General features: G+C 42.5%; 1 protein-coding gene across 22 annotated transcripts in view; it reads left to right on the top strand.

The window, feature by feature from the left end:
- The window catches only part of SLC6A11 (solute carrier family 6 member 11), a 98349-nt gene that overhangs the window by 51904 nt on the left and 31823 nt on the right, over positions 1-14622 (top strand). For all 22 annotated transcript variants that reach the window (XM_069027939.1, XM_069027937.1, XM_069027932.1 and 19 more), the window contains one exon: positions 3625-3759. In XM_069027939.1, coding sequence (XP_068884040.1) covers positions 3625-3759 — 135 coding nt within the window. The remainder of the gene's footprint in view (positions 1-3624; positions 3760-14622) is intronic.

The following is a 14622-nucleotide window of genomic DNA, read 5'->3' as shown; positions in this document are numbered from 1 at the left end:
TCTACACAGGAATGTAGTGCAGTGTGGGCATAGTTGGAGGTTTCATTCTAGCTCTCCATGGTCATGGTTTCAAATAAATAAATGAATAAATAAATTAATAAGTAAATAAAGTTAAATGAACTAGGCTGAAAACACTCAGTGAAAAATAAGGATGAGCAGGGCACAGGGGCAGGTCTGATTTCCCACAAACACTTTAATAGTGAGTTCTGGCAAATCTCTGGCAATTCCTGCATTGATATTCCTCATGTTTGCAGGCCAATGGAGCAACAGAGGATTTTAGGGGACAGGGATTAACAAGCCAGTAATTTCCTGAAGCATACAGAGAAATTTGATGCCATTTATAAAATGCAGTTGGTTCATTGTCGTGCTTGAACATTGCAGCTTGCAGGGGAGAATTCCAGCAACTTCCTGGCCTCCAAGTCATATTTTGTTCAGGAATCCTGGTTCAGAATCCTTAGCCAGAGCCAGGCAAAGGAGGGAAGTTCTCTGCTCCATGCTGCTGTGAGGAAGTGTGTGAAGCTCAGGCTGGTGTGTCCTGTAGAAGAGAGAAATCTGGCTTGGGGCTTTGAGATTTCCATGGGTTTGGGGCTCCGTTCACTGCACGGAAATCTTCCTCCTTTTTCTCAACAGGGTTATCCTGAATTTCTTATCCTCACAAGCCAGATCTCCCTCCCCCTGCAGCATGATCTGGCTGGAGCATTCAGAAAAACACCTTTTCAGTTGGGACAAGACATTCAGCAGTCCCAGGGGACAAATTGGAACACAGGCACACATTTGTGCTGTTAAAATATTTAGGCATGAAAAGATGAAACTGAAATCTAGTTCAGTTCTCAAAATCTTTATGGTGCCTCACTAAAGAAATAATTTCATAGGTACCTAGATATGTATTTATTAACCTGGACTGACATCTAAGCCCCTTTAAGGTTTTGGTATTTAAATTTTGAGTACTTGGTACTCAGCTTAATGCCTATTCTTTGATACTTAAAGCTCGTGGCAGTCAATAAAATATCCATTCTCAGGATCTTTGGTTCCAATGTACTCTCAGTTTAGCACCTGAGTACAGTTCAGTTGTTGGGTGCATTTCCACCTACTTGTATGCCTAAATATCGTTGTAAATTTTTCTTTCAACCACATTGTAAGAGGAGAACTTGGTGCAAAAAATCGCCTGCCAGAAATTTTTATTTTGTTTCCAACTGCTTAAACATTGGCATGGCTCTGACAAGGGTTTAAAAAAGCATTTTGAGCATTGGGATGCAAATGAACATACCAAGCAATTAAAGTCAATTAAAACAGGATGCAGTGTAATTAGAAACAGTTGTGTTCACATTGATATTCTGAGAGGTTCGATGTGTTGAAAGAAAAGAAAACAATTCAGGAAACTTTTAATGCCAGACAGATGTGAGGGAGATGCTAATAATGGCACTGATGCCTAAATTCCCCATCCTGCCTCACCTCAGGAGCTCTTGGGAAGGGGGGGAAAACGGGAGTTAATGTCTCTCTTCCAACACAGTGCACTCACCTGTTGCAGTTGGAGCTTTGCAGCCCCAGGAGCTCTGTGAGCACCAACACAGATCAATTATCAGCAGTGTCAGTGGGCTTGGGAAGGAGGGATCTTTCCATCTTTCCCACTCCTGCTTCCTTGGTCTCCCTTTCCTTGTGGTTCTGGATATCTGCATGGGTATTTATTGCCAGAAATCCTGAGCCAGTGGTGCTCTGTTTATATCCCTGCGTGGCAACCAGAGAGCAGGCAGAGTCCTCGTGAGGCAGAGCGGCCTGATGGCCGAAAAATTTATTGGAGGTTGTGGTTCCAGTCCTTGCTGCTGTGGCATTGCACAGATCCCTTTACCTGGCCTCTCTTGGCTGCAGAGATGAATGGTTTTGGCTCTTCCTTGATGGAGCTGAGAGAGGAAGTTCTCCCAGCACAACCTGGGAAGGAATGTGCCTCTGCCAGACTGCGGCGTTTGCTCAGGTGGGGCGTTCCAAGGCAGCGCCGGGATGTGCAGGAAGCAGTGGATGTGCTGCACAGCAGTGCAGAGAAGGAAGGAAATGCAAGGAAACATTACAGATATTCAGGTGCAAGCCCTTCAGTGCCATCACATGGATGTGTCTGCTGACTACCCTCTGTTAAATGCAGCTATTGATTTAAAACAAAGGGAAAAACAGCTGGCAAAGAGCCAAATAAGTGAAAACCATTAGGTGGCTACTCCATCCTCTCCACCTAATTTAAGGCTCAGAGCAGGACCGTGTCCATCCCCTGTGTTTCTTTTTTAGTTCTCTGTAGCTGCTGATCCTTTTTTATTTGAAATCTAAACATGGAGAGGCAAGGTTTGAACTCAAAGTCTGAACTATTTGAACTCAGCCAGTCATAGCAGTTTGCATTCCCACCAACAGTCAACAAATGTAAGCACTGGGATAAATCTTCCCATTTTGCATTGAATTGACCTATGAATTCATCAGTTCAGGCATTTGGGACCTAGAGGAATAGAATGATGGTCTCCATTTCCTGGGAAATTCAAGTTCCTCCATTTTTTGAGTGTACCTGATGAAGCACATGACATCATTTAATGTTTGGGGTTAAATACTCAGTCTGAAAATCAAATTTCAGTTCATTAATTACAAAAATATGTTTGAGAATCCTTTCATAGGTCCATTCTTTGATGTATCCCTTTCATTTTTATAGGAGACAGATATTGGACTCCTGAGTTTAAAATGCATCTTTTTTTGAGGGTGTATTTTTCACCAAATGATTTTTTTCCATTCTTGAAGCTTAATTAATTTTGACTGGTGTAAGGGAGATGTAAGAATAACACCTCACATTTGGATGGTTAAACCTTCTCTGCACAGGTAGAAACAGCCACAGGGAATTATAGAGTTAAATTTCAGATGGTTATGACATAAATAAAATATTTCTAGTGCCAAGGAATTTATCATTTAATCATTCTCTGAGTTTGAATAGCCCTGTGCTGCTCTCAGATGTGGGATTGTAAAACAAGACCAATTCTGCTCCATTTTTCCCTTGGAAAACGTGACTTCTTGCAGGTTTCCTGTTGCTACTCATGCAGAGAACAAACTGATCTCTGAAAAAAACAAATAAGTGTGGCCACATGTGAAAACACAAGTTGCTGGGGTTCAGCACCTCAGAAATTTTGCTGAAGGTGCTTTGTATGATAAGGGTTCTCTATCAAATCCCAAGGAGATATGGACAGAATTTAACCTTTGGGCTTGATGAAATGTTTATTCCTGAAGCACAGACATGCAGGCAGAGCAGTCTGAAGAGAAACCAGTTTAGTAATTATGGGGTGACTGAGAATCCATTGCACGTGCTGTTATAATATATAGAATTAATGACTTGTTATCATGAGTACCCGTGTTTGGAAATATTATACTTACAGAGAACTTACAGTCTTATGTATACTTCATATATATATTACTTACAGTCCCAATCTCTAGAAAAAGTGCTGACCCCTCCCACAAAACTTAAAGAGTTTACAAGGGAATATGGCTGCAGGACAAAAATCCTGCACAAAGGTATCCGAAGCACTTTTCCTCCAGTGGATGTGAAAATGAGGTGGTTTTGCTGCAGCTGGAAGAAAATCCTTTTCTAATGTTTCTTTCCTCCTACAGGTTGTGTATGTAACAGCCACATTCCCCTACATCATGCTGATGATCCTCCTGATCCGGGGGGTGACGTTACCCGGCGCTTCCGAGGGGATCAAATTCTACCTTTATCCCGACATCTCCCGGCTCTCTGACCCACAGGTAGGACCATGGGCCGTGTCTTTATTTGCCTCTCTGACTGAGAAAAACTGCAAGAGCTTCTTGGTTTTGAAGTCTGAATACAGGTGACTGCTGGGGAGTTGTTCCTCACTGGAGTTCTGGAATTGGGGATAGGGCTGTAAAGCGTGTTGGAACAGGTTATTTTTTTTTAATTGGAGAGTACTTTGGTTGATAAATGAGGATTTTCAGAAGCAGTTGCAGTTGGTGCTTCTGCCACTGAGGGACAAGAGCTTTGCCAGCAGTTCAATGGGAACAAATTTCACTGGGATTTAGCCATTTTATGGTTCTTTGGTCATTCCAGATCTAAATCTCAGTCAGCATTAATAGAGAAATTGTTCATTCAGGGGATTGCTGTCTTCATAGCAGAGCATGCAACCAAAGAGGAACAAAGTGCTCAAACCAGGATCTCTGCCTGTTTTGTTGTTTCCAGAGTAGAGTAGAACATGGAAATAATGGATTAAGTTGTTTGGTTCTTTCCCAGTGACAGATGAGTACCTTAAAACAGTTATTGGACATAGTTTGTGTGATATTGAAGGGGGAAAACGACACAATCTCTGTAGCACCTGACAGGTTGCAGACAGCATTTTACTGATCTGCTTTGGCACTGTAAAAGACATTATACAGTGTTTCTCCTGAGGCTATTACATTATTAAATGGATCCTGAGAAGGAGACAGAAGGGAATTTGGGAATATTTGTCAAAATGATTTTTCTTAATCTGCTTACTGAAGATGTGTCAGTGTAATTTTTTTTAAATCTCTGCTTACTTTAAACATGTATTGTGTCACAAAAGACAATAGAGCGGCTCCTTCAGGTAATTTCCTCGAGGCATCAGAAATATCTGTGGTGTTTGCTTTAAACAAGTAGTATTTATACAGGGAAAAAAAAAAAAAAAGAAACAGAAAAAAAGAGATTCATTTAAAAGATTGAAAATTTTAGATGAAAATTTTAGATGAAAATTTGAGATGAAGATTTGATCATGTTGTGTCTTTTGGACTTGGCAATGTTTGTGGTGTTGTGTGTCAGCATGGACGGGTGAAGGGAAAGGGCTTGGTGGGAAAGGAAGTGGTGTCAGTGCTGGCTGTGGAATTCCAGCTGCACCTTGCTCAGAGGTGGCCTCAGGTCACCTGAGAAATTAGCCCTGGAACACAGGGAAAACCAGGATTCTCTGGCACACTCCCAGATATTTGTTTGCACCTTACAACAGGCTCAGTGCGCAGTGGATCCAGCCTGGTTCCAGCTGAGCCCTGGGTGCCCAAACTCCTTTTAGCCGGGACAAGGATTGTCTGTGGTGTGTTTAGCTCAGCACAGGGGTGGCACTGGTTCGTTCTGCCCAGTTTGAACTGGAGTTTCACCCCGGGGTGTGGGGCTGGCAGCTACAGGTGCCCCCTGCCTTCCCCAGCAGTGCTCAGGGTGCCCTGATCTTGTGCCACACGCTGGGCTCTGCTCCACCCGCAGCGACTGTGGGGAGTCCTGGAATGGTTGGGGTTGGAAGGGACCCTACAGCCCATCCAGTGCCACCCCTGCCATGGGCAGGGACACTTTCTGCTATCCCAGGCTGCTCCAAGGCAGGTCCAACCTGGCCTTGGGCACTGCCAGGGATCCAGGGGCAGCCACAGCTGCTCTGGGCACCCTGTGCCAGGGCCTCACACCCTCCCAGGGAACAGTTGCTCACTAACATCCCATCTAACCCTGCCCTCTGTCCGTGTGAAGCCATTCCCCCTTGTCCTGTCACTCCATCCCTTGTAAAAAGTCCCTCTCCATCTTTCCTGTTGGCCCCTTCAGGCACTGCAAGGCCACAGTGGTCACCCCAAAGCTTCTCTTGGCCAGGCCAAACAATCCCAACTCTCCACGCCTTTCCTCGTGGCAGAACTGAACTCCTCCTATGAGCAGGGCTCAGTCCTGCTGCTTCAGTGCTGGTTCCTTCCCTTGTCCAGGGCTTTTCTTAGAGGCTGCTAACAGGATTTTGCCCTGCGTTTGGACTTTCCACGTGCCACTGACACCCTTGCTTGTGTTTGTCATTGAGGGAGGGCACGCCAGCTTAAGGGACATTATTGCCAGCTTAAGGCACATTATTGCCAGCTCCCAGGAGGGTTTACATGCCTATTTACTATCCTGTTGCCACTTGTAAAGAAATACGTCGTTGCCATGACAATTTGCAAAGCCCACGGCGTTGGTGGGAGCAGCCTGGGAAGCACAAAGCACTGGGGGACACGTGGGGTGTGTCTGTCTGTCCCACACATGTGAGGCTGGAATGCCTTTTGGGAATGCTCAGTGGCTGCTTTAAGGAGCCAATTCCTTCTCAGGTTCAGGGAGACTTTCACTGCTGAGCTGTTGCTCTTCAGTTGCATTTTGAACACCTTTTAGTAGAAAGCAGATGGAATAAAATGTGCCATACCAGAGATGGTGAACACCAACGCAGGTGATTGAACCGGGGTATGAATGCTAAATTGCTTTTAAGAATTATTTTTGTGTTGAAAAATGCCACTCCACCAAAACTGAAATATGTCGTTGAGAATAGTGAATTCAAAACTTGAAGAAAGCTTCCAGAGTAATGGGTGCAATCTCTAGTCACTTTTCAAGAAGTAGAGGAAGCTTAGCTCTTCAGACTTAAAACCAGAATTTGGCACAACTAGTTTTTATTTTAAAAATAGCCTTTGGTTCAGCTTTAGTACAACTTTTAATGGTGATAAGATGGATGTAGAGACATTCTCCATTTTATAGAAATGTAGAATTTAATGTTCAAACCCACAAATATTCGGATAAACCCACCCTCCCCCCTGACTCCACAAAACTTTTGTCAGTTGGTTCTAGAGCTTTCTGCCAAGGAACACAGCTGAAACTACCTGGAGATTCGTGCTTCCAGTTCCCACCTTCACTCTTGTTTCTTTTGATTTACTCTGCAATGCCAAAGCATAAATCATGTGTACCAGCAGAACTTGCTTTCCCCTTCAGTTGCGGGCCTGTTTCAATAATATTTCAGGGAGGGTGCTGGGTCTGCTTTAGGAGAGAGGTGTTTGAACCCCACAGCCAGCTCTGTTTACTGGGGATTAAACAAATGAAGTTTCTCTTCAAGGCTCACTTTAGTTTGAAGTCCTCGACTCTTTTGTCTTTGTGCAATTTGCATTCCACGGTGGGTTTGAGCTTTGTGAGCAGCTATTCATCTCTGCAGCTCCTCTCAGCCTCCGAGGGCTGTGCTCTCCATTTAATTTTTATATTTTATCTTTCCAGCAGCCCCAATCCTCTCGCTCTTAAAATGCCATCTTCTGTCCTGAGTGTGTGCAGAGCTCATACCAATCACTTTGTGCAGCAGCAGTGGAAGCTGGAACAGTCTGGAGCTGTATTTAAGCCTCAGAAGTGTTTTGCTTCATCAACAAAAAGGTCTCAATAATCTTCATGCTCAAATTGGCTTGAAATACATCCCTCTGCCCTAATCTGGAAGATACAGGTGCTGTTTATAGCTTAAATAACTCACACAGAAGCAGTGCTTCAGCAAGTTAATGGGATTGTTATGGGGTTTGTGTGCAAGCCTGGCTCACAATATGGTTCTGGTTGTCCCTCGACAGATTTAAGGCACTCAGTGTGTGATTGTACTTGTGTGTGGTGCTCACTGAGTCTTTCTGGGGAAAACATTTGGTGCTCTGGAAGGGGATTTTGCAAACATTTGTGCCTGGAAGAGGTGAAGTGGGTGAGGGAGTGGCAGATGTGGCAGTTTGGTGGGTCAGGAAGTAACATTATGGATATGACATGGAAAAACACACACATCAGTGTAACCCCTGCTGTAACAGGGGATTGTTAAAATGGGGAGGAAAATAAGAATAACACTCTCTTGTTTATTGGATGTTTGCATGCCAAAAATTGGCCAACTTGCTGGTTTTTTTAATTATAAAAATATGAATTGTTTTGATGAACATATGCACTAGAGCATCTATCAACACAAACAGAACTGCACACTCCTCCAAACAGCTGCTGCTTCCCAAAATCTTGGACAAATTTCCATTTCCATGTGGAAAGAATACAGGTTGTACCTTATCTCTGATAAACTCTCACGTGAATGTTGAGCATGAGGAATGATGCCAAATTAATCAGGCCCAGGAAAATCGGAGCCATCACAGCTAAATTGATTTTAGATTCCTCAGCTCTTTTATTTGCAGTGGCAAGACATTCAAACTGCAATAAGATTTCTGATTTCTGCAATTCTTTGGTAGCTCAGCCAGGAGAATTCTCTTTTAGGCAGCTGGGATGTGCAGGTGACAACTGAGAAAGGGCTTCCAGAGGACCTTTCCCATAAATTCCCTCAGCACTGAGGTTTGGTTGACTGGCTTGAAGCCCACTGGATCTTCCTTCTTGGAAATAAGCACCAAAGCATGAGTGCACAGCAATGAGCATCAGCTTAACCTGAAAACCCACTTACTCTGGAGAGACTTTATACTACAAAGATCCCCCTCTTGCTTGCATTGCCCTCTGGATCAAAAAATGCTTTTTCCTGCATGGCATTTGGGCTCTTTCACGTGTGGTTGTAGAGAAAAAGAGCATTTTAGTACATCTCTTTTGGAGAAAACACCTTTTTTTTTCTGGTAGAAAATCACTCTCAAATAAATGCACATCCTTTTTCCCCCTGAAAATTGTAATTTTTCATGGCATACTCCTTAATTTTTGTATTAGCACGAGATTATTGTGGTGGTTTTTCCTTCCTTAACATGATTTTTCTCTGTTTCAGCATATACATAACCATATAATTAAAAAAAGATGCTACTCATGAAAACTGCAACCAATTTCTTTCCAATTAATCTAATTACAATATATATATTTTGAGAGGCATTTGGGAGTACTGGCCCGGTGTGGAGGTGATATTTCCTTAAATCCTGATCTGAAAACCCAAATTGCAAAAGCTTTTGAGAATTTCTCTTCCCTCAACATTTTATTCCCAAAGTTTAGGGATGCTGAGTTCCTTTAGGAAGAAGAAATAATGCAGATTGATTCAGTTTTAGGATTTGCAGCCTTGGAATCCACAATCCTGTCGCCACCTCGAGGCCAGTGAAGCCTTTTTCCAAGGCAGAGGAAAATCCTCTTCTCTGCCTCTGAAAGTGGAGCAAACTGCTGCATTCAAACATAAATGTTGGGGCTCTGCTTTCTTTAAAAAAAAAAGTTGTAAAAGAAATGGTGATTTCCTATTTGGGTGCTTTCATGCTCAGAAAATCCAGGTTGCTGAGCAGTGGATTTTAGACCTGTCCTGCATCTAAGCCTACTGATCCTTACAATAGAAACTTTGGACTTTTCAGATGTGGGCAATGAAATGATCTCAGATTGCTGGGGAATTTTTGGGTGCTTTTATTTTTTTGAAATGTGACAGGTAGCAATCTTAGAGGTCTTTCCCAACATTAATGACTCCATGATTCCCTAAGGGAGAAACTTACAGTGTAATGAGAAACTGCTCTGTAGGATACGTTCAATACAGGCTGGTGAGTTTTTAAGGATAGTACATGAAAAAATGGTTCAGAGACAGGTCAAATATCCTGAATTTTACCAGACTTTTAACAAATAAGTCAGTAAACCCTTTAGTGGTTTACTGCATTTTTGACTTTTATAAGAGTTTGGGCGGCGATTTAAAAAAAAAACCCAAAAATTTAATTGGGAAAAAATAGTAACAGTGAGAGGAGGAAGATGTCCAGCTCCTGTGACACCGGTGCAGTTCTGCTTAGGGTATGGAATTTACTCTTCTTTTTCCTCCCACTTTCTTCCCATTCTCTGGATTGTTTCCCTCATCAGGTACTCACTGTCTGAACCAGGTGTGAGCTGCAGTGAATTAAAGCAAGAGTGAAAGTCAGAAATCCATGCAAAGGCTGCAGGGTTGGAAATCCTCAGCTGAATTTATTACCTGTATAACAACAACTCCCCCTTTACATGGACCTTTGAACAAGCAGGAAACTAAATTTCAAACTGTTCTTTCAGTGAAAGGAATCCCCTACCCAAACTTTTCAAATTTAAACTGGGAAAAGAATTCATTCTTCTCCGAGTCTGCTGTTTGCACCATCATTACAAATTACTGAGGTTTGAAATTGCAAGGCAAGTCCAGGATACAGCCCAGTGAGATGCTTAGGGATATTTTTCCTACAATGCAGTTTATCACCTCCTCAATGAGGAATTATTTAATTTAATATATCCTGCAGATTCTGCAGTACAGATTGTTTATGTGGCTTTAAAGAGTAGGGAGAGCAACTAATCCCAAATGCAGTGAAAGGTGTTTAACAAGGCCACAAATCACTCCTGGGATGGATTTCCCATTTTCCCCAAATCAACCCTGAAGGGCAAACCTGGGAACACATTGCATCCTCCCTGCTCCCAGGCAGCTGCATCCCATTCTCTGGCAGAATCTGGTTGGGAACACACATTCCAAAAGAATGGGATGAAGACATCCAGGGGCTTCTCCTGTGACAAAAAACAGCTCTCTGGGGTGCCTGGAGCAGCTCAGTGTTTGCTCACCACATCAGTTTTTATATTGTATGGATATTTTGGGTATATTTAAGTATATTTAAGTGCAAAAGTTTTGTGTATGTTTAAGTGGAAAGGTTTGAGGTAAATGTAAGTATTCTGTGGGAAAGGCTTGATCTAAATTCCCTACACAAACTTTTGGGGTGTGCGAGTGAACACAACCCATGGCTCACCTGACAGATCTGATTTATTCAACAGCATGAAGCTGTGACTGTTAATTTGATGTAACAAATGTGCTTTCTGAGGTCCACTGATTGCTCTGGGGTGTTATTTCATGCAAATACTTTGCCTCCTTCTCCCCATGGTTTCTCCCTGTGTTTCTTGCCCTTGCTGCACCAGCTGAGCATGCAGCAGCAGGTTTGGGCAGTGAGAAGAGACTTGTTGAAAGAATGGGCTCATTTTGGAATTTCTTTGGGATTTCTGGGCCACATTGGATCTGTCCCTGCAACCCCTTAGCAACCCTGCCAGTGGAGAGGCATCATCTTCGTTTCAGAGAAGCTTTAATTGCTCTTTAATATCAGATTTTATGGCTGGTGCAATGTGCCACTGGAGGGAGACAGGATCCACACATTAACTCGGAGTATGGGCATGACAGCCAGAGATCTCCCACTGTTTTCATGATGGAACCTGAAAAGAAATACAAGAGAAACTTGAAGAGGCTTTTTTTTTTTTTTTCTGCCTAAATTGGAACATTTAAAGGACTACAAATAATATCAATGGCTTGACCCTGTCAGCTGCTTTAGAAGCCCAGCCTGCTAGCAGAGAAAAGCTGTTGTTAAAAATGCATGTTTCAGATTAAATTAGGAATTAGTAAAATAAAAATCTAAGTGACGGATAGTAATGAGGAAATAATAATAAGGGAGCTTGCACACAGTGGGGGGAGTCAAAAGTGAAGCAAATAAACATTCCATGCTATTTTTGTGACACAAGTGGGTTTATTTTGCCACATGAATCGAGGCACTGGAAAATATGGAGTTATTTTAAGAACTGCTAGTAGGATTCTTCTTAATCCCATTATTCCAGAGGAATGTGAGAAAAAAGCAAAAGATGAGGTTACTACACTGGTGGAATGACGTGCTGCTCGCAGGAAATCTGGAATTTGCTATTTAAAAAGTTGAGTGCTCCTAGAGATTATTCTTTCAAGACCTGTAAAAAAAAAAAAAAAAAAAAAAAAGCAGCTTTCTAATCCCCCTGGTGTTTCTGAAACTTTTTATTTCTGCCCTAGAACTGGGGTAACAGCAGAATTCTCAAAATAACCCAACAGGAAAAAGGCTGAGCAAAAAAGTAGAGTGTGCACCCCACAAACCTGCTGCTGGAACAGCTTTTGATGTCACTGGGGAAGAGAGGCAATAAAATGGGCTTTGTCCCACCAGGGCCAACCCCACACTGCTGCTGCAATTTGGGTTTGTAAATAAGGAAAAGGGAAGGAAATGTTTGGGTGTCTCAAGCAGAGAGGGAATGAAATGCATTGAGAAAAGGTGTTACAAACCTGGCAGGAAATCTGCAGATGTGGGTGTAGTTTGGGTAAGGGTTCACTGATTTCTCACTTGTTTGGGGTCAGTTCCAGAGAACACTGGAAAAAAAAAGTGCAGCTGAACTCCAAAAGAATGGGAGGTGGGATCTGGTTCTTGGTGATTCTGCACTCAAGTTCTGTTTGCACATGGATATTTTAGCAGAACAAACAGAAAGCATTTCACACAGACCAGAGCTTAAAATGTTTAAAATAAAAATACTTCTTAAATTTTTAATTACTATTACATTTGGAGACAATATCTTATTTAGGAACTAAAAATCAAATGCTTCATTTAAAAAAATGGAAAAACAACATTTGGCTTGTCAAAATAACCTTTCAGTTTCTGGCTAAATGCTTTTATGTTTCACACAAATTTGCAAACAAAATTAAATTGAAGCTTCATTCTGCTGCAAAATTAAACATTTGATCAATGTCAGTACTTTCAGTAGCCCCAAATGTCAAGAAGCAAGGTCCTGAACACAGTTTCTAAATGACATTTTATTATCCTAGCGCTTTTTTTGTCTTGATCTCAGATTTACTTTACGTTTTTGCCAGCTCTAAATGCAAGATTTTCCACTGCCCAGCTCTCTTGAAAAAGGCCCAGGCTCACAGCAGAATTCCAGTGAATGCTGAGTGACTTGTTTACTAAAATTCTCCAGCTGGGTGTACAGCTCCTGCCACTCTAAAAACAACTCGGGCTTTTCAAATGCTCTAAATCCCTCTGTGTAAAATAATAAAACAACATGGGGACTCTGGGGGATGCTCACAAAAAGCTCCAGGGAAAGCTGGTACTTTCCCAGCCCAGGGGCCTCCGGGAATTTGTTTATCCAGCCATGAAGGAGAGCAGACCAGAGGTGGGAAATGATGGCAGAGCTGAAAAGTGTACAGGTGGGAAGCAGCCCTCAGTGAGTTTCTATCTTATGAGGGCAGAAAATGTGGCAGAGGAGAAGGGATTACAAATTAAAATGATCTGTTTGGTAATTTGATCTTCACAACAAAGTGGGTGAGGTGGTCCAGGGTCATCAAATTGAGCAGGGCTTGTTCTTCCAGCGTGGGGAGGGAGATGTGTCTTGGAAGTGTGGGTTGGTTCCCCACTATTTCATCAGTCCCAGAAATTCCTCTTTGCCCTGACCCTGTGGAGCACTTGGAATGCCCAAGAGCCAGAGCCAAGACACCTCAGCTTGGGTGAATCAGGCAGAAATTAAATAACACAGGTCTTAATTTACTTTCTTGTGCATTTTGACACTGACCAGCCAATGGTTTTCAATACAGGCATATCACTGCTAAATGTATTTTTGTATTTCTATAACTCCCCTTATCTGCAGAATTTAAAGTTGTTTAGTTTTTAAGTAGTTCAGGTGGTTTTTGTGGTTTTGTGGTTTTTTTTTTTTTTTTTTTTTTTTTTTTTTTTTGTTTTGTTTTGTTTTGTTTTGTTTTGTTTTTTTTTTTAATTTTATGTTCTGGCTTAAATTTTTACTTTAGTTCCTACAAGTAAAAGTAAGAGATGAGTGCATATTTCCAAAATACAGAGTTGAAGAATGCAACACTAAGTGAGCTTTCAGCAAGTGAGAAAGGGAAAGAAATAAACCAAACCACAGCCCCTTTTTGTCTTTTCTCCATCTTGTGTAGGGAGTGCTGTAGGTTGGAGGGATCAGACAGAAGCCAAAGGTCCTTCACGTGGAGGGGGAACATGCAAGGAGTGATTCTGAGGGACAGACATGACCCCAAGGATGTTTTTGGGTTGGAACCACCCCTAAATCAGCTCTTTGATCATTTCAGATAAGCCTTTAAAACAAGCCCAGGATATCAGTAGTGCTTTGTTTGTTTTCCTAATTAACTTCTCCCAGACAAATCTGTCACAGGGAAGAGAACACTAGCTTGTGCCTGAAGGTCTAAACCAAATCTGCGTTATTATTTTGTCTTTCTCCATCCCTCCTTGTATTTGTTCATAAAAGCTCATTCTGATTTTTCTGTCAGTAGCTCCTTACCCAGGAATGTGAGATTCCCTAAACTTGTAACTGAGAACAACCACAAATCCCAAATGCCCCTTAAAAAAAAAAAAAAAAAAAGAAATCTTAAAATCTGAGATTGATTGGACAAATTGTTGCTCTGAGCTTGCTGGAGTGATCTCTGAGATTCTTGGCACGTAAGCCTGGGTGGGTGCCAAGCTCTTGGGTGGGTTCCAAGCAAATTCCAGCCAGCATTCACCAGCAATTAACTCTGAGGCAGAGGCAGCTGGGCCACCCCGAGTTATCATCTCTGCAGTGCTGCCCTGGCAGTCGCAGAGCTGCGGCTGCGCTCGCTCAGCCACAGAATCCCTGTTGTCCCTGTCCCTCAGGTACCACCCCAAATGCCTTCCTGGCACTTGTGGTCCCACACCCTCGATGGCTGTGCTTGTGGGATTCCCACCATAAGAGCTGGGAGTGTGGGGAGAGATGAATTTAAAGCTAATTGAGTTATTCTACAATTCTGTACAATGCCAAAATTAATGAGTGTTGCTTGCTCAGTAGTTTATCGTTGTTGGAATTCAGGGATGGGGCTATGGAAAAAAAAGAAATAAGAGTTAGTGTTTGTGGATATGGAGTCTTCGAGGCTGCAGTAAATAAATGTATAAGGTTTTGTGACCTACATTTCAGAGGAGGTCACTGCAATGAAATCTGAACCAATTCACTGCTTGTGCTGCCACAGAACTGATCTGCTGAGGGCTCAGTGGTGAGGTGGCCTTGGTGGATTCCTGCCTTTGCTCCCCAGAATTGTTCTGACTGAGGGAGATGAGTAATGCTGGAACTCATTCGGGTTTGCCATGCTCAGAGGGGACACATCCATCCACCCTTAAGTGGTG

The sequence above is a fragment of the Aphelocoma coerulescens genome, chromosome 12 (assembly GCF_041296385.1).
Source record: "Aphelocoma coerulescens isolate FSJ_1873_10779 chromosome 12, UR_Acoe_1.0, whole genome shotgun sequence".
NCBI lineage: Eukaryota > Metazoa > Chordata > Aves > Passeriformes > Corvidae > Aphelocoma > Aphelocoma coerulescens.
The sequence above is the reverse complement of the archived record's forward strand: the minus strand, read 5'-3'. Positions and strand labels throughout refer to the sequence as shown.